The sequence below is a fragment of the Neodiprion fabricii genome, chromosome 1 (genome assembly GCF_021155785.1).
Source record: "Neodiprion fabricii isolate iyNeoFabr1 chromosome 1, iyNeoFabr1.1, whole genome shotgun sequence".
Lineage (NCBI taxonomy): Eukaryota > Metazoa > Arthropoda > Insecta > Hymenoptera > Diprionidae > Neodiprion > Neodiprion fabricii.
Window position 1 is genome coordinate 33,599,912 of NC_060239.1, and position 22,148 is coordinate 33,622,059.

Sequence of the window (22,148 nt, forward strand, 5' to 3'; positions counted from 1 at the left end):
TCCTCCTCGTTCTCCTCTTTCGTACGCGAGGGCGATTCGTAGAAGTTGCGAGATAAATATTTGCCTAATGGAAAGATACCCGGACCGGACCGCGTACCGTGTAGACGGTAAACACTGGCAATAACGCTCACGCGATTACTTCTCGTCAGGCGTCGAGGTCCCACCAAATGGCTATTCGTAACCAGAGATTTGCTTGTTAACGCCCAAAGATTACCTCGAGTTATTGCAAACTTTCGGGACGAACGAGGAATTCCAAACGATTTGACGACCATTTGAGGTGCTGGAATCCTGTCTGATTACGCTCCGACATGACACGGCAAAAGCTTTTCTAAACACGATAAAGGATTGTCTCGGTAGCGATTATTCAAAACGCTCATATGACCCCTCCAAGGTACAGGAAATTTAAAAATCGAATGAATGTATTTGATTACCGTTACGGTAAGATCGGTAAGGTGTCGTACTTCGTGTTGTTTTGAAACAAGAATTTCCCGTAGCTGTGAAAATAATTATACAGCGAGGGTGGTTCGGAGCAAAACAGAGGTAAGATTAAAGTGGCGTTCAGTGTGTCCGAAGCAAACGGTTTTCAAACAGCTCAAACGAGTCGAATTGATTTCTCAGCGTTGTACAGCTACAACAACTCCGAAGTCGAGAGGTTTCTTTTCTTAACTTCGTGCGCAGGGTACCATCTACGGTTAATCTCTTAAGGTCTGGCGAGGCACTCGAAGCCCTGGAAGAAGAAGCAGACTAACCGAAGAGTTGTGAAATTGACTGGCCAGCGTGGCGTGTACTTATACCGTATACATGCATGTACACAGAATCACATATAAGCACATCCATATCACTTGAGCATCCCTTCGCGGCTGGCTGTTTTCGAGTGTTTATTTACGTATTTTTTCGAACGCAAAGTGGTGCATTGATTGCCCGATTTGCCGGCAAGGGTCGAGTGCAGCGGGCCAACAGGGGCTTAACTTATCTTCTCGAATAAGATTCTGATCCCCGAGTCTCGTTGCGTATTGCACAACGACCAAAACGAACCCCGCGAAAGAATTAATCCCGGCGAGTGATTTGGGACCGGTGGATAAGAAGGGGACCCCTCGGTGTACCCGTCGTGACATTTTACCGGCGCAACAAAGTTGCTTTGTCCGGTTCCTCGGCCGCGGACCACCGAGCTTGGACCAGCGGAGCTTCGACTCCGAAGGTTCAATGTGTCCATCATGTCATCCGCAGTTTCTTTTTATCTCGAGGTATAACCGTGCAACAACTCGGGGTCCCCCGAGGCCAAGCGGAGGCGGTTTCCTCCGGAGTTTGCGCATTTATTATTTCCACATCCACGAGTCGAACTGCAACCGTGCACCGGATCTCGCACACATCGGCAAGTGGTCCCGCAGCAGCAGCTCCTCACCTCCGCGGAACGGAATCGGCCTGCCGTAGGTGCATTCAAGGCGTGCACGTGAATGCGCGCGTGTTGAATCGAGGTGGGGTACTGACCGCACATTCCACCGAGAGGTGACCGCCTTGGATCTCATGCTCGGCCGTCGCCACACACGAGTTCACGGATGCTGCTTACACGTTGGTAGGTGGGACCCGCGATAGACGCGCGTATCGTAGTCGAGTATACGTACATTTATCCGTCGTAGCATCTGCAGTCTGTGCGTACCTGCTACAGGCGCACCAGCCCTCGGGATATTGACGGACGCCGTACGCCGGATCGGCAGGATTGGTGAACGACGCGAGGGTTGATTGCTTCGTTTTCATCGGAAGCACGTCACTGGGAATACCTCGCGATGGTAACAGGAGGTAACATCACTGCCAGAACGACGCAAACCAGACGCGAAATGTACCGCGTATTTTGAGGGGCCGTTATTGGATCGGGTGTCGCTGCTGATTCTGGACGCCGTGCCGACATTTGCCTGGTTCAGGATCGACGCTGCGGCTCGCTGTTATCCACATTCCAGAATCGTCATTTTACCGTATACCAAAGCGCGTAACGCGAGCTTCAGATTACCAAACTCCTGAATCGTAATACCACCAAAATCGTATACCTGTTCTTTAAACAACAAAACGTATTGCTACCGTCTTGTCCGTTATCTCGGGAGTATTTTTCTCTGCTGGAGAAGTGTGCGTTTTATACCGGAACGATAGCTAGCGTGTAACATTACAGGCAACTTGGCAAAATAGACAGATGGATGGATATTTTTATTTTATCCACAGCGATGTTGGACAAGATGGAAAGCAATCGAAGCAGGTAAATAGAGGTACATTTTTTTTTAAAAGAGAAAGGTAGCTTATTTTATAAACGGTACTAGAATTGTGATCCATGTTTGATTCGTCTGTTCTATGTGATCGGTGGAAAGAACATTACAGCTAATTGTACCAGTCGCATGGTGGAAGAGTGTTACAAGCCGTTTCCAGCTCGTCGTGCTCCGAGCTCGGGTAAATTGATCGGTTTTCCGGTGAGCAAAGCTGACTGGATACCGTTCTTACCATCGCAGACGGGAACTAGCCGATGTAGGTATAAAGCGTAACGAGACAATACGTTGTTAGAACGGTAAGAGTGATTAATGAAAAAACAAAATGAGAAACGATCAGCCGGCGTGTAGTAGAGAGAAAAAATAATGGAAGAGGTTTATCGTCGTATAATGAGAGATCACGGCAAATGGCGGGACCGTTTCACCGTTGCGCGAACGCGTCAAGATTAACCGATCATCGTCATTAGTGATACGCGTACGAAAATGAGGAAATCCCGATACACTAGAAGGGCGAAATCCGAAAGAGTGAGAGCTGTGGATAAAAAGTAATTACGCGGTAAACGTATACAACGCGAGGAGGTTTTGACCTTGCGCATTCCACGTTTCACCTGCACCGGGTTCTTCGAACTCGATAAAAATTGTAACCGTTGCAATTACGCGGAAAGAACCGCCACGTATAATTCCATTGTAAGTTCCAGTGTGTTGTTTATCCTACGTTACACTCTCGGTGCACGAGCGTTGTCCGACGCAATGGCAGATACGGTGAATAAATAATTACAGCTAGTACGGTGTAGTATTGGGTATCCCCGATACGTTACAGACTTTCGTTCTTCGTGCGTGTATACACAGGTGCTACTCACCGAAGTTTCAATTTTCATGAAACGCATCCGAGAACCTGTATCTACACTGCTACCCAAGCCGACCACTCTAGGCCACATAACTTTTACTGATTTCACTCTCTCTCTCTCTCTCTCGCCCATGATACGAGTTGAACTTGCGTCAAATAACAGACAAGCCGCACTTGACGCTTTAATGCTGCGAACTGAACTGAACTGAACGCGTTTATCGCACTTCCAGCGTCATCGCATCACGGCTCGTTGTGAACGTATTTAAAGTAGAGGCACATATAAGTAATATAAGAAGAACTGGACCGAGAAGCACTCATCGCTCGACGAATGAGGCACGGGCGATAAATTTGGAAGCAGAGAGTACGGGAATAAGTAGATAGGTAAATAAAAGCATGAAAGGAGTTGAAAAAGTTTAAGGTGCAGGAAAAAGGAACCCCGCGCGTATGCTCTTATGAACCGCCGTTGTTGCACCGACGGACGATAAATTCTCCGAGCTAATCATACGAACGGGGGCCACTCTTCGCCGGAATGATACATATCCGAGGGGTTTATAGGTCTACGACGTACCCTATGGACACGTTCCGGCGTGGGAGGAATAAAACACATTTATGTACGCAACAAACAGCTCGCCCGCATTCTAGCCTAGATCCATCGGTCGGTTACCGGTCCTGTACGGTTGCTCCGGCCGAGCAAGCCGGCAATAAACAAGAGCCGATTTTTCGCCGAACGGCACAAGCGGTATGCGCCCATAGCGCGCGGCTTGTTCGGGTTTTTTCAAAAATGTAAAATCTCACTCCGTGAACGCTGAACAATGCGATAACGCCTGCGGCTCGAGTTGACGCTTATAATATTGCATCCCGTGTTCGGCGACGCCCTTCTCTCGTGTCCCTTTCTCCCGAATTCCGCAGTTTGTATAATATACTGTACTTACACGCAATACCGGATATTCCCGCAGCGGCGGAGAGTTACTTTCAGCTGCGGCGTCAGAAATCGAAAGGCCGTGATATATGTATACTGCATGTGAAAAAATGCATAATTCTACGGGTCCCTGCGGCCACAGACTTCCGCGATAATAATTAGTCAAGCCTTTACTTTCGATTTCTCCTCTCAGGGTTCGCGAACGCCGCCGCCGCGCGATTCCGCATCACCGTCGACTGACGAGAAACTACGTGTAATTTCCGGTCGATCGGCTCGCATGCTGCTCAACTCGACTCTACGACTGTACTCGCGGACCGTTGACGCTTATCGTATTTCCGGTGACCGGTAGAACCTGTTCCTTGCCCCGATCCTCGCCCCGATGTTCCTTCTCCAACCCCCCTCATGCACCGCATCCTCCACCGCCGCTCGCTCTTTATGCGACAAAATTAGTGGTAATACTTCTGACAAATCTACAACCACTAATTGCGTTGTACAAGGGTTGTTGTCGATTTTTATGATCCGACGGAAATTCCACCTCGCTCTGGACTCCGAGGTGAAAGAAATTCGCAACAGCTGCTTGAAAATACAACACAGCAAAAACGAAGGGGAAGAAGAAGAAGCGAATCGGCACAGCCTGGCGGGGATGAAGAGGACTCGACGCTTCAATCTGCTGCGGAGCGAACGATCCCGATCTTGTCATTCCGAAGTTAATAAGCCGGTAATTGTAGCCTGTATTTTATCACGCGGTCGGTCCGCCTGGCGTCTTCGGTCTTTGGGCCCATTTAGGAATCCAGTAACGCCGTCTGTCCGCGGGTGATTGGTTGGCTGGTTTGTTGGCCGGTTGGCCGTAGCGTGGCACTAGACAATCATCCCATTAGGCAACGATTCCGCCATAAAATACACCGGTGACCTTCCAAGGCCTACGGCTTTCGTGTATATTTACAAGCGGCACTCCTACGATCATTCAGGCCTGCAGCCAGGCTGTCACAGATGCAGTTACAAGGCTCGTTTTCAACATTTCTCCTATTTCTTTCTTAAATTTCATCGTCTCTCTCTCCCGCGTTATTTTCTCATCTCGTCGTTTTTCTTCCTCGGACGCCTACGTTAATTAATCATACCACCTCGCGAGATTGAGGCACGCAAGTATGCGCGTACCTACCGAAGGACCAACTTCTTGCATTACGGCCATTAACCTAACGGTTTGTTAATAAAACAGAGCGTTGCTCGTTTCTTGTAATATTTTCAGTTTTATGCACGGCGTGTGTGTAGGTATGTCCGCAATATCTTACTACAAACCGACATGACTGCAGCACAGTCCCGTATCTGCGAAGCGTAGTCGTTACGTGGATTTAACAGGTTGTTTACGTGGCTCAGAGAATACCGGCGAAGAGGCTCGGCATCTATCCGCATTCCATCGCCGTTGGTATACAACTATCGACTGTGTCAAGCATCGAATGAATCTTGGATGATGATCGCGGTTTATCCCGACGATTGTTCTCCGCAGTGCTCGATCACCGATACTTCGCAATATACACTATTAATCGTTGATGCGACTATTTTTTCTCCACTTCTGCAGACACCAGTAAAAACCTACGCGTATAGCGGATGACGATAGATGTAGAATGTCAGGCCCATGTTTCAACGACGTTTCGCCGACTCCGTCGAGGTGTCATGCCCCCCTACGATCGCGATGCCTGACGAATATGTTGCCGGATAAAAAAAAGAAGAAGGAGTTTAGACAGAATCATCAACGTTCGTTCGAAGATCGTAAAAAATCGGCTTGACAATAAGTAACGAGAACAGACTCACTGACTGACTGATGACGCGTTAACGGGCGTGGTAAAAAGTGTACAACATGGTGGTTGCTTCGTTATACACTGTAATAACATCACACGTGCCGTGAATTAATTCGGTCCTTCGACGCGGTCCTGTCAAGTCAAAAATCATTGAAATAAACTTTAACCGATATAATCAGACATACTAACCCATATCGTCGACATGATCGATCCATCCGTGGTCGACGAAACGGCCGCAACGGCGTTCAATCCCGATCGGACATAAATGTATGCACGAACCGTCATCGGGGACGCCTCGAGCACCGTGTGCGCAGGGGCGGAACTCGACCTGGACCTTTGGTACCCACATCTGCTTATTTCTGAGGCGAGACTCCGACGGCGATGTCATCCTCGTGCCGCGCGCATTGTTGGATCGCATGAATTTATTATCGACGAGGCACACCCGTCCCACCGAAAGGTCGTCTAGTCGCACGACTGACCCACATATGGTTGTAATCGCGGTGCTGGAACGAGGCTACAACGCTGCAACCTTTGAGACGAGGCAAGAATTTGAGTCAGGCACGCGTGTACCTATCATTCATATACACCTGTGCAGAAAACCTGCAGTGACTACCCGACGCGAGCCGGGTTCGTGATGAAATTGAATCCGCAGAAGCTGCAGCTTCGTTGGTTATACCGATACAATACCAGTTTGCATTTACACGCGATTTTAATCATCGACTAGCGTGGCTATTTGCGCGAGTCATTGCTCGTAATAGAGCCGAGGGGCGTTTCCGATTCTCTATTTTGTTTTTTCTTCTATTTCTTTCGCATTGCGGGTATAATTATCGTGTTTGCTTTTCACAGTTGGATATGCAGCGCAGCTGTGATTTTTCTGTCTTTGTACACGGGGTTTCGTTTCGCTCGATTTTTCTCCCTCGTAGGCCTCACTTTCTGTTCCCTACACCGCGTAGGTAGATGTTTCCGATTCGCTACCTCCACTCGTCACACGACGGCAACGTTTCCTTGAACGTACAACAACATTTTTGTCGTACACAAAAGTTGAATGCGTCTTTTCATTTCCGAAAATTATAGCGACAGTTGGCTTTCTCCAAACTTCCCTCAGAGCGAAACTCTCAAAGATTTGTCTTTCAAAGGTGCGACTTTGTGATTCTGAAAAGTCAGGATTCACGGTCACTTGTCAAGAGAATGCTTTGGAAAAATAAACGAATCGATTCGTACAACGTGCTGCGGTATTAAAATTAGGTACTCAAGCTTTTAATCTGACCCATATCTTTCGGCACGAGAAGCGATCACCGTAGAGTCCTTATAAGGTATATCTAAACCATGCGGCTATGCGTGGGATGCACGCGACGAGCCGAGAGTGCGGGTGCGATCGTTGAGGCATAGCTTTTGGAGGAATCGTTGCATGCGCGCAGGACGAATCGAAGGTGAATAAAACAGAAGGATGCGAACAATGTGACAGAGGAGAGTTATTAATAGCGGGTAGACCGAGCGGGTATTGGCATAGGTAGACGTACACCGCAGGCTCGTTTACTTCCCATTCCTGTGCACGACGGGCATTAAACTTTGCTTGTTTCACGTTGTCGATTTTCAACTCGTGCGTCGCCCATTATTATTCTTCTTGTTGGGCATCAGCTATTACTCCCGGAGGCATCGGCGCCAGTCTAAATCTCGGCGTGGCGGCGGTGGCGCGTTGCACGTTCACCGGATAATACGTCATTAACGGACACCTCGGTCACGGAGCGCGAGAAGAGAAGGCGCTCTCCTCCAGGTGTGCGAAGGTAGGTATGGGTACGACGGGGTAGACGCGCATACGCGACAAGATGCGATAAACCGTGAAGCACCGAGTGTCGCGTGTGTGAACCATGAGACACGGGTGTGCGTGAGTGAGGCTGCGAGCAAGGCGGGTAACAACTCGTGTAAAACCGTTCGACGAGAAAGATGTACTACCATACGGGCACCTGGACTTTTGCCCTTGGGATCCCGACGTGCGTCTCTTAAGACACCTAGTTAACAACCTACGGGCGGAGGCGCGAACGCGTCTCTATCACTCCGAAGGAGCAGCCCGCGCGGGTTCCTGAACACGACGCAAGCAATGGGGCTCCGTAACGTAAGTCCGAGTGGTCTTGGTATATCGCGTAATCGAACTAACGGTAGGTCTCGACACCCGTGTAACCGCCTCCGCTTGTAAACGCACATACCCCTCGTGTTCCCCGGAATGTCGAGAGGGTATTGTACGACGGCGGTGGGCGTCGCGGCGTCGCGGGGTTACGCGAAGGATATCGCGAAACGAACGCGTGGGTTCCACATTGTATGCACATTCCTCGGCAATCGTCGCGCGGCTTGCGTCTTCGACGCTAAGTGTTACCAATCGGTCGTAAATCATTCGGGCTAAAATTACCCCGCGACGTCCGCGTTGCACTCGCAGCGAAACCCGGTAGGTGCGGAAGGTAATTCACGCGGACACGTTGCACCGGTACCCGAACAACTCGGCACTGATTGCGCGTCGAACGTGATGCATAATTTGTTATAAGGATTAAAAATTACCGGTGCGTAGGTAGGACGCGAATCGAGGGTAAAAGCTGGTGGAAATTCTCGAATGGTAGACACGTTTAATCGAAGAATCGCCTCGCCGCACAGAGGATCGACCTTCCTGTGTGTGGCTCAAACAAAGCACGATCATTCCTTTTCCTCCGTGCTGCGAATAGTCATGGGCAGGAATAGGACAACTAATAACTATACTATATGGAATGCGGTAGCATACTGCGCAGGGTCTGTCCGAGGTATGGTATATTCATCACGTTTCTTCTCTTTTTGGCATGCGAGCGGCATTGGCTGCGGGTATATATAAGGTACGTGTAGATTGTTAGGCCAAAGAGGATCTTCTCCTCCTCTGCTTCGTAACTCTTAGTGACTTTTTCTCCTCCTCCATCTCTCTCTCTCTCTATCTATCTCTCTTTCCCTCTCTCTCTGTATCTTTTCCGAGGGAGCCTTCCAACTCTCGGACCTCCTGGACCCCGCGGACCTTTCTTCCAGACCTCTTCGCAAGCCGGGGGGTTAAGTCCTGCGACCCGCATATAACTGTTGATCGTGACTGAGATCCTTTTGAAATTCTCTGCAAGCCTGCGGAATCATTTGGTTATACTGTTACTGCGATCGATGTCCACGACGCGTTCTTCCGAACGATAGTATCCGTAAGTACTACATCGCGACCAAGGCGTGACATCCTGATCCCGGCAACGAGGCAACTTCGTTAGGAAATACGCGACGGATGTTCAGCGGCGACTGAAACACCCCGGGTGTTTGGGAGGCAAAGGTGACAAGAGCCAACGAGGAAGAGAACAGGCCCAGTTTAATGTCATTGGTCACGGTTGGGCGTGCGGTCAATTGCCCGATACGTATAGTTTTTTGCAATCGAGGATTCCGTACTCCCAGGCGGACCCGCTATGCGCGATTCAAGTGTCGGTGGGGGCCGAGGATGGTTATTCGATCGATTCGCCGTCCGTCGGTTGCAGAAGACTTCTGCAGGTTGCAGGCTGCAGGATGGCGGCGGCGGCGGTGGCGGCAGAACGAATCCCCGGTAATTCAATACCCGGGTGTTTTTCCTCGGGCATATTGCCACGTCCTGTGTTGTATCTCATCGGGGTTTGTTTTTCGACAAAAAGATTCGTCTTGTTCCTAGAACTTGGATTATTACGGACCGTTTCTTCTTCGTTTCTCCGTCCATCAACACTCCCTGCACGAAACTCGGCTAGCTTGACTCATACAAACTTACGCGCTGTCGATGCAGCTTGGAAAACACACACGTCATCCCGTTCGTACGCATACATGTAAGACGGTCAAAAGTCAGCCGAGATGGAATGCCCTTATTAAATGTAGATTACACCGAGTCACAGACACGCGTTCCTTTCCTGCACGATAATGAAAATTACAGTGATCTCTTGCCGAGGAACAGAACGAATCGTCCTTCTGTCTCGACTCGGAGAAGAACGGACCGACTGCAATCTGCTCCAAATCGTTTCGACTTCTCGGCCCGTCTTAAACCAAGGCAATTACATAATGCTGTTGTAGCCGGATCCGCGAAGTGGCGCCTTTCTCAAAGCCCGAAAATCATTTGCCCGCATTGTACGCGGAAATTGCGCCCATGGCAGCGTAATTTCCTATAATACGAATTCCGAACATTCTGAATACTGAAAAATATTATCCTTAACGCCGCAAGATAAGTACGATGTATACGGGGTACAATTATAACGGTTGTTTGTCTACTCACGACCAGGGTTTAGTTTCGCACAGTGCCTTCGACGGCTAATAGACGAAAGAAGATTGCATCAAACGCAGTGGCTTACCTGAAACAGAAAATACGGAAAAGCTATAAACGGTGCAAAGTTCAAACGCCAGGTTTCCTCTGCTGTCGTGGCGTTTATGTCTTGGCTGTAAGTAATTAGTAACGGGAACGTTTGTGTGTACATTAGACACGTTTCACACTCTACGTCACCTCTCCGCATTCGGAACAAGTGAGTATTACTCCGGTGAATTTCAAGGCCAAATTACGGGGACCTCGGACGGTCTAACTAAATTGAGCCCGAGAAGGATTGGGAACAGTGCTTCGTTGGCCTGGCTCGAAGGCGGTTCACCACGTGGATAAGCATAAGCCAGATTTACTAATCCGGTTATTGCAATCGGCGCAGATAATTGCAATTCCTTCGAAAGATGGAGGCATAAAAATAAAGGACCTTCAAAACTGGGAACGCGAGAAGCCTCCTTACGAAGAGTCGAATGAATTTTCCTTCGTCTTCGGAGTAGCGGGCAGAGGAATGACAGTTGGGGCATCGTAGATCCAGGAGCATCTGCTCGAGCATCTGCCCCATTGCCCGGGGTGGGACAAGCCAAGCCCGTAACGTAATAGCCGAGTCTAGACACGAGCTGAATCGGCGTTTCCTCAAAATTCTTTAAAAAAAGAAGATGAAGAAAAAAAAAAGAAACGAAACGCTGGACCGAGAAGAGAAGGGAATTCGGAAAGGGAGAAGCGGGCGTGGAGGACGCGAAAGGCGACGGAAGGTCGTTTTCTCGGTCGTCCGCAAAAGTGGGAACGAGATTATCACCACGAAGAACCTGACGCCCGAGTGGCGGGTAATCGGGAGCCGCGGGTTCAGCCGAAGACGAGTCAGGGAGCCGGGTTGAGGGAAGATAAAAAAAAAAATCATCTGTGTAATTATTCGGAGCGAAGGCCATCTTGTGCGTTACGGAGGCGACCTGCCGTGTGCGAGCGTCGATGCGTTAACACGTGCGTGTGCGTCGACGTAGGTTCGTGTTCATGTATTAACCCGCAGAAGCGGAGAAACCCGAAGAGGAGGAGAGACTCGTTCTCGTTGTACCGGCCCGACGCGGAATCCTCTGGAATTCCAGTTGCTTGCGGGGTTCGCCTGGTCCTCTCTTTATCCGCATATTATTTTCATCCAAATTCGAGAAGTTTGTTTGCGGTTGGTGAATTGAGTGTGTAGTACGCGTAATAGGTAGCTAGTGATCGACGAGAAAAGAATTCAGCTTCGACTTTCCTGCGGGTAAGAACCGTCAGGTACGAGTTCCAAGTTTGCGGAACTGAGCATGGAAATGTTCGTATGAAACCGATGGGGAAAGTCACAGTGAAGCTGAATCCTTCGCGAGGTATCTAAAAGTTCACCGCAGTCTTCGAAAACGTCGTGCGTCAAGTGCTTGTTCACAATCTCACGGCGATATTCTCACGTTCAAACGAATTCCGCCCTTGAAGCTCCAAGGCAGCCAGCCAGGAACCTTCGTAGGGCTTTACATCGATCGGTGGGTAAATAAGATTGGATCAAGAGGCAGTTAAGTTGAGTTCGGTTGGGTCGGGCCAGTAGTACCCTTTTGCCAAAACGCATTCACGAGGCGACTGGGCGGTAGAATGAACCATGAATCTCTACATCCAATTTCGTTACATTCATTTTTATTCTTGTTTTGCAAATTTCTTTCCACCGTTGACAAAGAGCAGCGTTGGAAAAATTTACGATTATTTCTTACTCGCATTGAATCATACAGAATAATGTTTTTGACCAAGACAACAACGATCAAGAAGTACTTCGATGTAATTTGTATATCCTCCTGTCTGCAGCAATAATTGATAGTTACTGAAAATGTCGACCACCAGATCAGAACTCGATTACGATTCGCTTCCACACAGCTGAACCGGACAACTGCGAATTGCAAATATCCTATCCGAGGGGAACAATAAAAGGCAAACGTCCCTTCGGAACTCGGTGTTCTTTGTGTGGGTAAACGGCTCTTTCGCATCCCGTGATTCGTTCCGCGAACGTTTCAGGTGGAATTCGCACGCGTGGGGCTCACAATTTGCTTATAACTCGCGGTATCTTAGCCGCGATGTGCGAGCCTGTAGGACAGCCTGGCGATGCGGAGGGAAAGGAAGACCGAGGTAGGAGAGGACGGGCCGCAAACTCGTTATATGCGGTGCTCATTCAGGACTTTGGTAAAAAATTTTATTCTCAATGGAGGCGTCGAGCCGCGAAGAGCCGGGAGTTGGGCCTTGGTTTTAGCAGCTCGTCCGCAAACCGCCGCAGCGTCCTCACGTTTCTTCGATATTTACGGTGCCCTTTCTTTTTTTTATCCTACTCCTCGATGTTCTCCAAGTATGATAACCGTGCTTCGTATACATATAATACGGCACGATAGAGAACATCGGCAGGAAGCCTGCAGTGCGAGTTAAAATAGTACTCCAGGTCCTGCGGGAAAAGTCTTTCTTCCGCTGAATTCTAACGGATATTGGTCAGTCGGTGAATGACTTCAACCTTCCAATTACCTGCGCTGTGTACATACCTGCCAGGGTCGAGTGGATTAGGTTCTGTTAGGTTAGGCCAGGCTAGGTGTAATCGAATGGCTTCGGTTAACGGTTTGCGAAAGGCCACCGAGAGATTCCGGGCGCCTAGACGAAAGGTGACGCGTCACGTACGCAGCACAGATCATTTCTTCGCTGTCTTCAAAAGGAAAGAAGTCGGATGGTAATGTTAAAGGTACTGCTGCCTGCCTACGCATCTCACGCACGATTGCCATTAATTTACAACGTATGCTCTCCGCCCCCGCGAACTTCGTGCAAATTTGCATATTTTAATTATACGATTCTGCATGCGGCCGATGTCGTTGTTTCCCGAAAGTCGAAGAGGGTACTGAAATTTCATCCGATATTCATCAAGGAGACAATCTTTTCAATTTCAAATAGTCTTATTCTAGACTTACAGATAAGAGTCGAGAAAGAAATCTTTGAAGAAATTCTAATATTCTTACTTAATCATGAGTTACCGTAAACGACTCTTTCAGTTGATATAGGCAAGAGAATCGTCAAGAGCTTCAACCTGCTTAGTTCTTTCATCCCAATCAATTTTCTAACCTTTTTCTCCTTCTGATGCGAAAGTAATCACGCCTTAGCGAGCAGGAATTTATATTTGCGATGCAAAATTGTTTCGCGGAACAGCGTAACGACCCATTAGGGAGAAGGATGTTAATTTCCAGCGGGTCATCAGGGATATTATATACCTGTGTCTCCTCGAGGCGTTTAAACCAAAGTAAAAGCATTATACGTACCAACGTATAAACCGTACGCGCTTCGTTTCATCCAGACGGGAGAGTCATGATGTCTGCATGAAAAGATCACGTATTCTCCTTGAACCAAATCGATTCTCAACTTGCCTTAGCCACCTCGTATATTATGCCTCGCGTACCTACGGACGTAAACCAGTATCGTTGAGTGAGTGTAATTAAGGGCGCCTCGGAGCTGCGCGAGACGTCGAAGATCCTGGAACGAGGCTCTCTGAATTCTCCGATGATACAAAGTCCCTACAATCGAATCGTTTGGTGAACAAATTTCTGCTCAATTGTTCGAAACTTTTTCTAATCCGTGAAAAAATTCTCATCAAATTCAAAAGAAGTATCCAAAACTTCGAACTGCTACAGAATGAGGATTTATCGGTCTTTGGTTCGGCGTTAGAGTCCCTTAAGGAGGTTGGTTGACCGATGGACTCGTAATGATAATCAGTGTTGGTGGAATGTTGTTGAATGAAATATTCAACGATGTCAGGATGATAAAAAAGAAAGTGAATCGTGGAAAAATAGTCTTGTGAATAAAATGAACCATCGCAAAGTGAAATCGAACAATATTTTTGTACTATCAAAGAAATTTTCGCAAATTACGTCCATGCTACGATCATGTCGTAACAAAATTAATAACAAGTAGGTACCTATCGATCTTTGCCCCGCCAACCTCATTTCCTCGGCAACCACAAGTCACCAGATTTCCATGAAAAAATTAAATTGATGCTGACTGCTCATCATAAACTAGGATGCAATTTGTCGTTGAAAATCCATTTTCTACACTCCCGTTAGAGTTGCTTTTCGGAAAACATGGGTTCAGTAAGGGATGGACGCAGGAAACGCTTTTATCAGGAAATAGCCAAAGTTCGAGAAGCGTTATCAACACAGAATATGGGAACCAATCATGCTTGCAGACTATCGTTGGTGCTTTCATAGAAATACCGTGATAATTAATTGACTACAAGAGGAAAGTCAATCGTTCAAGAATAATACAGCTTTTTTTAACGAAAAATAAATTTTTGCGTCGCTTATTCAAATGATTTTAAAAAAAATCAACAACCACTTTTCACTATAAAATCAGACGTTATGTAAGAATTTATAAACCTCACTTGACTTTAAGGTGAAGAATCATAATCGCACACTGCGAACCCAGTGAAAAAAATACAGTGTTTAATTTATTGCATAGTGTAATTGTTTCGATCTGCGTACGCGTTGCGTGCAACGTGCGTGCGTGGCGCGTGAGAGCGTAAGTCGGCTGCGCCGCGTTCGAGCAACAGGTGCTACTGTACAGGTTACGCGAGCTTTTAGCTGGTTGGTTCATGATTGGAAGCGTGGGGTGCGACTTGCCACCGTGCAGTCGAGATGCACCTACACCTTCCTGCGCGTTAGCCCGTATCTATAGAGGTACAAAATCCGGAGGGGAGGATTTCTCCGGAAGCCGGAAGAGGGTTGGAATTGGGCTATTTGGACAAAAGCACCTACCACTCGAATTTTGTGTTTCAAACAAATTACGGCGTGTTTGCATTAATCGTGACTTTTATATCAGATTTATATATTTTACATCAACGGATATTCGGGGTTCGGTTAAAGATGCAAAAAATAAGATGTGCCAGTTTCTTTCGTTCCCATGCACGCGCCAAATTTTTTAAACACAACAAAAATTCAATAATGCAGGATAATTGCGAACCTCGACGAATCGATGACGTGATTCGTGAAAAATTTTTCCTCTTGAAATACACGACGTAAAAAAAGCCCAACTTCCCAAATGATTATATATAATTTGAAAACCAAATTGCTTGAGTGTACTTGAAATTTTCTAAGAACTGTGAGTGAATCATCGACTCGACGCGTAGTCCAAGATTTTCACTTATTTCCAGGTAAAAATTATCTGTTATGTATCCTTGGAACGTCAATTACACGAAACGTATAATCTGTATTTAATTACACACTGCGCCGTTACTACGCTGCATATTGTAAAATGATACGATCCACGTTTGTTTTCAGATTATAAACACGAGGCAACCGGCTGTTAAATTGAATTAAGAAGTTAAAAATGAAAAATATTTTCTTTAACAAGAGATATTTTTGCAAATGTTTTCCGCGCAATCGAAAATTTAAGTGGAATTCTCACGCTGTTTTGGTTCAAAGTTTTTTCTTCCCGATCCGCAACTCCGAGTGGCTGCATGGAACGAACATAAACTAATATAAGCTATTTGTAAAAACAACATAGGCATATGTATACATGTATAATACGTATAACCCGGAGTTGTTATTTCACATGGAATGCTTAACCGAACCTGTCGTCTCGGCTCGTCGGACACTCTCGACGATGTTGTTTCAGCACGGAACCTAAGCACGATAAACACGACATGTATAATAAACGATCGAGGAGCGTATACGAACGCCTCTATCTATTTCGATAGGAAAACGGCTGTGCAATTGCGTATTTGGATCGATAAAAAATAAGTTAAAAGCGGCGTGAGTTGATAAGAAATTTACACAGCGGTTCACAAATAGCAATAGCAGATTGCGATTTACTCGATTCTGCCGCTGCGGAGTTCTCACACCTGTTCACTGAGGAAAAAGCATGTTTTTTCCTCTCTACGATTATTCCTTGTTTGCTTTTTTCTCCGCTTTTTATTCATCGCAGAATTCTCACACGGTCGTTGTTTCGTATCCCAGTCGCGCCCTCTAATCGTCACTGCCTGAAGAAGGCGTACCCGGTCTGTATCTGGAGCGGAAACAGAAGCAAAACGAGACGAGACAAACCAAGCCAGAAACGAACACAACTAAAACCCGTCGAGCATTGGCGGAGAAAATCTAGCGGAGACGATTTTCGCGAAGACAAAGAGAGAAAAACAAATTCCATACCTCCTACAGCTAACGACCTTACCCACAGCCCTTGTGGAAGTGAAAAATTCTTCCCCAATTAGTAACGACGAATGTCGATCTTCTTGGCGATAAAAGGCAAATTTGCGATTCGACCGAACGGAAATTGGCGGGGTTAAGCTCGTGACATGCAGACGGTGTAACAGTACCGAATGACGTAAGTTTTGAGGCATTTCTTCACCGGGGAAGCCGAGGTCTACCTATAGATATATTGCCCGAGTATCGAAGTTTCGGTTTAACGAAGTCGAGCCTCGCCGGCAAAAATTCTTACGTAATATTTTCGAGGACTTTACCGATACCGGGTATGTAACAGAGGGATTGCAGATACGTTACAAAAATACGTTCTCCGTGGGCGTGTCGACGACGCTCTACACCTGCTGTCGAAAACCTTTTTTTTATTTACTAAGATCCGGTATCGGGGTTCGAGTACTAATTTGACGATGACTGCCTTCGCCGTTCAGCGACGCGTTCTTCGATCTGAGACTTATGATAATGTACGCCTGTAATAAGCGCGGAATGAAATTCTAAGTGTGCCACCTTTCGAAATGTGTATAATCCTAGCACGCACGGGGATACAAATTTCGTAAACGTTAATTGCGCTCCGGGCGATTATCGGCGGTCGTTCCGTGAGTGCAGAATCGACATTTCGGTGCACGATGGATATTATGTACGGGTAGATGGACGTCATCGTCGTTCGATTGTTCGAATACGATGGCAATCGGAAACGTGACCGATCATCCGAGACCTTGAATTCTCTCTAACGAAGAAACGTTCGAGGATTCGATACCTACCTGCTGAACAATTGTCGGGGACCAGGTGGCAAAAAGTACCCGAGGAGCGTTTAACGTATTTTAGTCTAGCGCGCGTTGTTGTTTACTTATTTCAAATTTTTTTTTCTACCTCTTCTCGTCAAACTGTTCGCCACGAGTTGGAAACACGCGAATTCGAGGATTGAGACCTTGACCTTGAGGCCTCGAAACTATCCCGACACTTCATCCGCGGCAAGAAACCCGCCGCGCGCAGCTTCGTCTACCGAATCTGGACCTGAACGTACATAAATCCCGGGTGCTCTAGGAACGCGGTGAACATTAATCTTCTCGTCTGAATTTATTTAATTCTAGTAGCGCAGAGGCCGATAATAACCAGTTTTTAATCTGAAGCGTTCGTAGACTGACGAGGGAAGAAGGGAACGAGGGAACGGGGACCGACATCCTCGGTGGTTCGGATTCTATGCATTTTAAAATTGACTTTGAATGCGTCTGCTGACCCAGATAGAAAGTAATTACATTATAAGAAGGGTTCTTCCCAGCGACCGACCTACCCGGGAACGACAGGATTATAACGTGTAACATGTAACATGTAAGGTATTGTAACGCGTGCGTGGAGTCGAGGGACCTCGAGGAATTTAATGCAGAGCTTTGACGTTTCATTTTCAACAGATAGACGGTCTATCTCCGAGGCTGACGTGCGAGCACGATACCGAACCGAGAAGTTAAATAAGATAGTAAGCATTCACAGCGGGATTAATTCTGGCCAAACAGGCGATGCAGCGTATTCGTTAATAAACGTGCAGATGTACCTAAGTTACCTCACACGATGGAGGGGGGCCTGATTTCAAGAGACACGATATTCCAATTACCGCACACCTTGGTCACAATACGCCATTGTCAATTAGCGTGCAACTTTACACCGAGAGAGTCAATTGGTACCGGATTAACTTTGGCCATGCCATTTTCGGTAATTCGGTAGAACCTCACATTCGGACAAATCGCACTTTGTTTTCTTTTCTTTCTTCACGGTAAAAGAATATGAGAAAGAACCGTGAACTTGAAGATAACAATAATATCTAGATACACAACCTGTACGAATGGGGCTTAAAGAATTTAAGCTGGTCTGTTCCCTATCTCGGTGTGTTAGGTGTAAGCATCTGTATGAAGTAAAAAAGTATTCGATCTATCCCATTTTCTATACATTTTTACAGAATAGCAAAACAGCGAACATTTCTTTACATCTCATCGAATGTGGGAAAAAGTAGAAGTGATAAGTGGTTTGATGTTTTTAACCCTTGTTCCTATTCACGTCTCGAGACGTAATTATTGTCTACGACTACGATTCTGTGTATATTATAAAGGTTGTTCTCTTCTCTGCATCCTTATACGCACGACGCGCGACGATTGGTTGACTTTGTGAAAAGTTGTTAACCGAGTAGAGGCAACGACCGAATACGCCAGGTACGGCAACATTGAACGGGGGGACAGACCGGAAGGAGGCGCCGGATGTTAGTACGTTGCACGAGTTGTTTCCGCCGAGTCCCTCCCGGAACTGTGGGAAAACACAACTTGCCCACGTTACATGTATACGTATACCTACGTGAACGTATCTCACTGCGTGGCTCCTCTCGTGCTTTTAATATGATAAACGTACGTATCATCTCTTCTTGGGGCGATGCGAAAAGTGCAATTGCACTCTCGCGTTATTACTATACCGCGGAGGCGCTATTCATACGATACTTACGTTTTATCTGTGCTGCTTTTTTAATTAGACAATTAAATTAAATTGTTATACAATTACGCACGGAGGTTATGTCGGAAGAAGTCTACTTCTTCTTCTTCTTCTCCTTCTTGTTCACTCGTGTATAGTTACCAACGTGTTTTTTGTTCCGATAAGACTCTCGCACTGTACAATAAGAATCAGCCTTGCTCTCCTTATCACTACCGTGCGCAATTATTTATTTTTTCGAAAATCAGCTCTATAGGGCTACGTTCTAATAAGCGTAGTAGCCAATACCGAACCCCTCAGTTTTTTCGAAATCAGAAATTGGAGTGAATAATACATGATATTTGAGGATTCGATCCGCGTGATTTTTCTTTTATTTTTGGTGCCGACGATACTTTAATAGAGCGAATCAATTTTCCAGGGTTGGTATGCTCAATTGCAAAATATGAAATTATCGAAACGCAGATTTCGCGTAATCGTGGTAATGGGCCTTGAGTGTCCGGTCAGTCCCGTGAGTTTCGTAAGTCCCGGTGCGGTTAACACGAAGCTAAAAAAACACGGCGCCTGCAGGCAAGTAGGAAGGCTGCTGGGGGGAAGACAAACATACCTTGGACAAAAAGTGACTTTGAACAGGTCCAATAGTTACCGAAGTAACAACGAGGCACTCCGTAGCGGTATAACCGATTTCTAGCCAAGGAAGCCACGTCGACGTCGGGATCAATAGAGAGTCAGGATAGTTTCTAAATCGATCCTACACACCAGCAACGCGGCGGCGTGTATAATCAAGAAGCCCATGAATTTCCGTAACCGTCAATGGGAACGCTGCGCACCATATCGGCGGTATAGGCGTACCGTATACATATACGAGAGAAAATTTCTCTCTTTCTCTCTTGTTTAGCACTGCAAATAATGCCCTCGGGAATATTATTGTGAGAGTTGACGAACGGTCTGCAGTTGCGGGCATATTGTATACGAGCAGAGTGCATTTAAGAATCGGGTAACCCAAGGTTATAAACTCCGAGAAATCTTAGCCAGCAATCTCACCCGCCGAACAGCAACTGTAATACAACATGCACCGTGGATTACACCGTTTTAACTGTTACAAACCCCTTTCGTTGACTCGCGCACCTGACTGACTGACTGACTGACTGACTGACTGACTGACTGACTGACTCTACCCGTATGCGCTATTGCATTGCATTGCATTGCACTGTGTTTGCGCGCAAGGCTACAGTTTCTTCTCACCTACTTCAACAGCGCACAGTCGGCGAAATAGATGATCTCCTTTGTCGTCACGGGTATAAGGTTGGTACGTGTTTCTTTCCATTCTTTCTTTTCCTTTTTTTTTTTTTTATACTAAGAATCGAGCGAAGCTGAGAAGCTCTCGGGAGTCCGAGGTGGCGGCGCGGCGGTGTAATTTTCAATTTCAATTTTTGCGAGAATCTCTTACCGCGGACAACCGCTTAATAAGGAGGTGAATGGAATAATGTGGAAAAGTGCACCGCTGCCGGTGCTTTGCGGGTCGGATGAAGAGGAGAATATCGAGCTGTGTGGACCAGGTCGATTTCTCTACTGTTTGCCGTTGGTAAATATACCCGATAGCCGCTGCTGCTGCTGTTGCTGAAGGCGAGGATGCAACACGCGAGAGGCTGGGGAAAGACGCCGCGACACAGATCAATAATAATTAGTACCTATACCGGTTGTAAAGAAAGTGCCGAGGGAAGTATAATAACGTATGAAACGTCTCTACGTGTACACATATAACCATATACGTTGTAGAGGAATACCTAAACGGTCCTCTGTAAGGCACATGCCGCGCGTGCGCGTTTATCCAGCACCTACACACCTACATATTCTACAGAAATTACCGGCGAACAAATAGGGACAACTCTTTACCAAGAAACGGTATTGTGATAATAGAAAATTAAACGGCAAAGAGATAAAAATCGGAATTCAAGTTTCTTGGCGGTATGTACGTACATGGTTTCATTCGTCGTATGAGCTATACATACTTGGAATGATTTTCTTTTCATATTCCAAATAACCGGTGAATTTGTGAGATTATCGCGAACGAAAACAGCAAAGCTGTAAAATTTCTCCACGATACCAGATTTGCCCGATCGTTGAAGGTAGCTTTTAACTTTCGACCGTTTGTAACGCGTTGGAGCTTCCTGACATATTACTCACACGATACATTAATATGTCACGTATACGGGTATACCTTAGAGTTCCGCATCATTTGCAAAGACCCTGTATCCGTATACCGATACCGGAAGGCGAACCGAGAGGCGAAGACGCGCATTGCGGTCGCGGTCGCCGTCTAACAATAAGTGTGTCAAGAAATCGTGAGTTACTCTCACGCGTAAGTAAGTAAAGTTTCTACTTATATACACACGATTACCAAGCGGCGCGCGGTGGATGGCAAGACGGACTCTTCGACGTGCGCGTTGCACAGCTATAAAGGTAGGTATAACGCATGCACACTGCACGGTTGAGAAGAATTTTTGTACGAGGTTCAGGAAGTGTAAAGCGCGGATGCGAGCGAGCTGCTATAAGGTGAGAATAACCACCACCACCATCACACCATAGCAACGCGGAGATCGTTCCTTGAACCCTCTTTACTTGGCGAACGATAGTTATCGCCTATCGACTGTCCGCGGTATCAAGACTATCTACCGTGATCACGGTCCCATTCGACATGCGTCCGCAATAAGTTTTACCACCCGACAGGTTTATGGGGGATGCTGTGCTCGCCGCGACAAAACGATCCGCGTGTCGCTACGTATCTGCCCATTCACACATGCGTACCCTAAATTACCACAAACGTAGTGCCGAACGGCAGGGTAGCGACACGAAGATATACCGGCCCATTAACCATCCCTGAAACGCTGCCGAGTTAAGGAGCTTCACGTAAAATCAATCCATGCAAAAATATATAATCCAGACCTGATACTATGGGGTTAAAGTATAATTAATACTACTAGCGTACGAAACGAAGAAAGTTTGTGAGATGTTTCGCGGAAATACGGCGAGGGGAAAGAAGTTTTTATCACGGGACACATACCATTGCGTTTATAAGTAGATCGTCTCTTCCTTCGTAATTATTGACAAGTTCCCAGCCAATCTTCGGGAAAGTTGTATAGTTCTTTGTTTCCCGGAGTATAATACCTCAATAACGACGATCTTTACAATCGGTATTAATCATAACACAATAAAAACTTTTTCTGCATTTCTTCACGCCTGCATCAGCGAGAGCATAACGCTAAGTGAAATCAGCATAAACATGAGATACCGGGTGATTGGATTGGCGAGGATAGGCAACCTCGAGGTGTACG

The 22,148-nt window shown here is 46.7% G+C and overlaps 2 protein-coding genes across 4 annotated transcripts in view; both read right to left on the minus strand.

The window, feature by feature from the left end:
* Window positions 1-22,148, minus strand: part of LOC124187701 (rho GTPase-activating protein 20-like) — a 76,665-nt gene that overhangs the window by 39,935 nt on the left and 14,582 nt on the right. Inside the window, exon 1 of one of the 2 annotated variants that reach the window (XM_046579743.1) lies at window positions 6,001-6,030. The exons of the other annotated variant lie outside the window; for it this stretch is intronic. Coding sequence (XP_046435699.1) covers window positions 6,001-6,015 — 15 coding nt within the window. The 5' untranslated portion in view covers window positions 6,016-6,030. Of the gene's footprint in view, window positions 1-6,000; window positions 6,031-22,148 lie in introns of those variants that run through there. 2 annotated transcript variants of the gene reach the window in all.
* LOC124187707 overlaps window positions 10,128-22,148 on the minus strand; it is a 106,883-nt gene continuing 94,862 nt past the window's right edge. The window contains exon 6 of one of the 2 annotated variants that reach the window (XM_046579763.1): window positions 10,128-10,160. In XM_046579763.1, the coding sequence (XP_046435719.1) occupies window positions 10,143-10,160 (18 nt within the window). In that variant the 3' untranslated portion in view covers window positions 10,128-10,142. Of the gene's footprint in view, window positions 10,161-13,510; window positions 13,560-22,148 lie in introns of those variants that run through there. The other variant, XM_046579764.1, reaches the window with a different exon arrangement.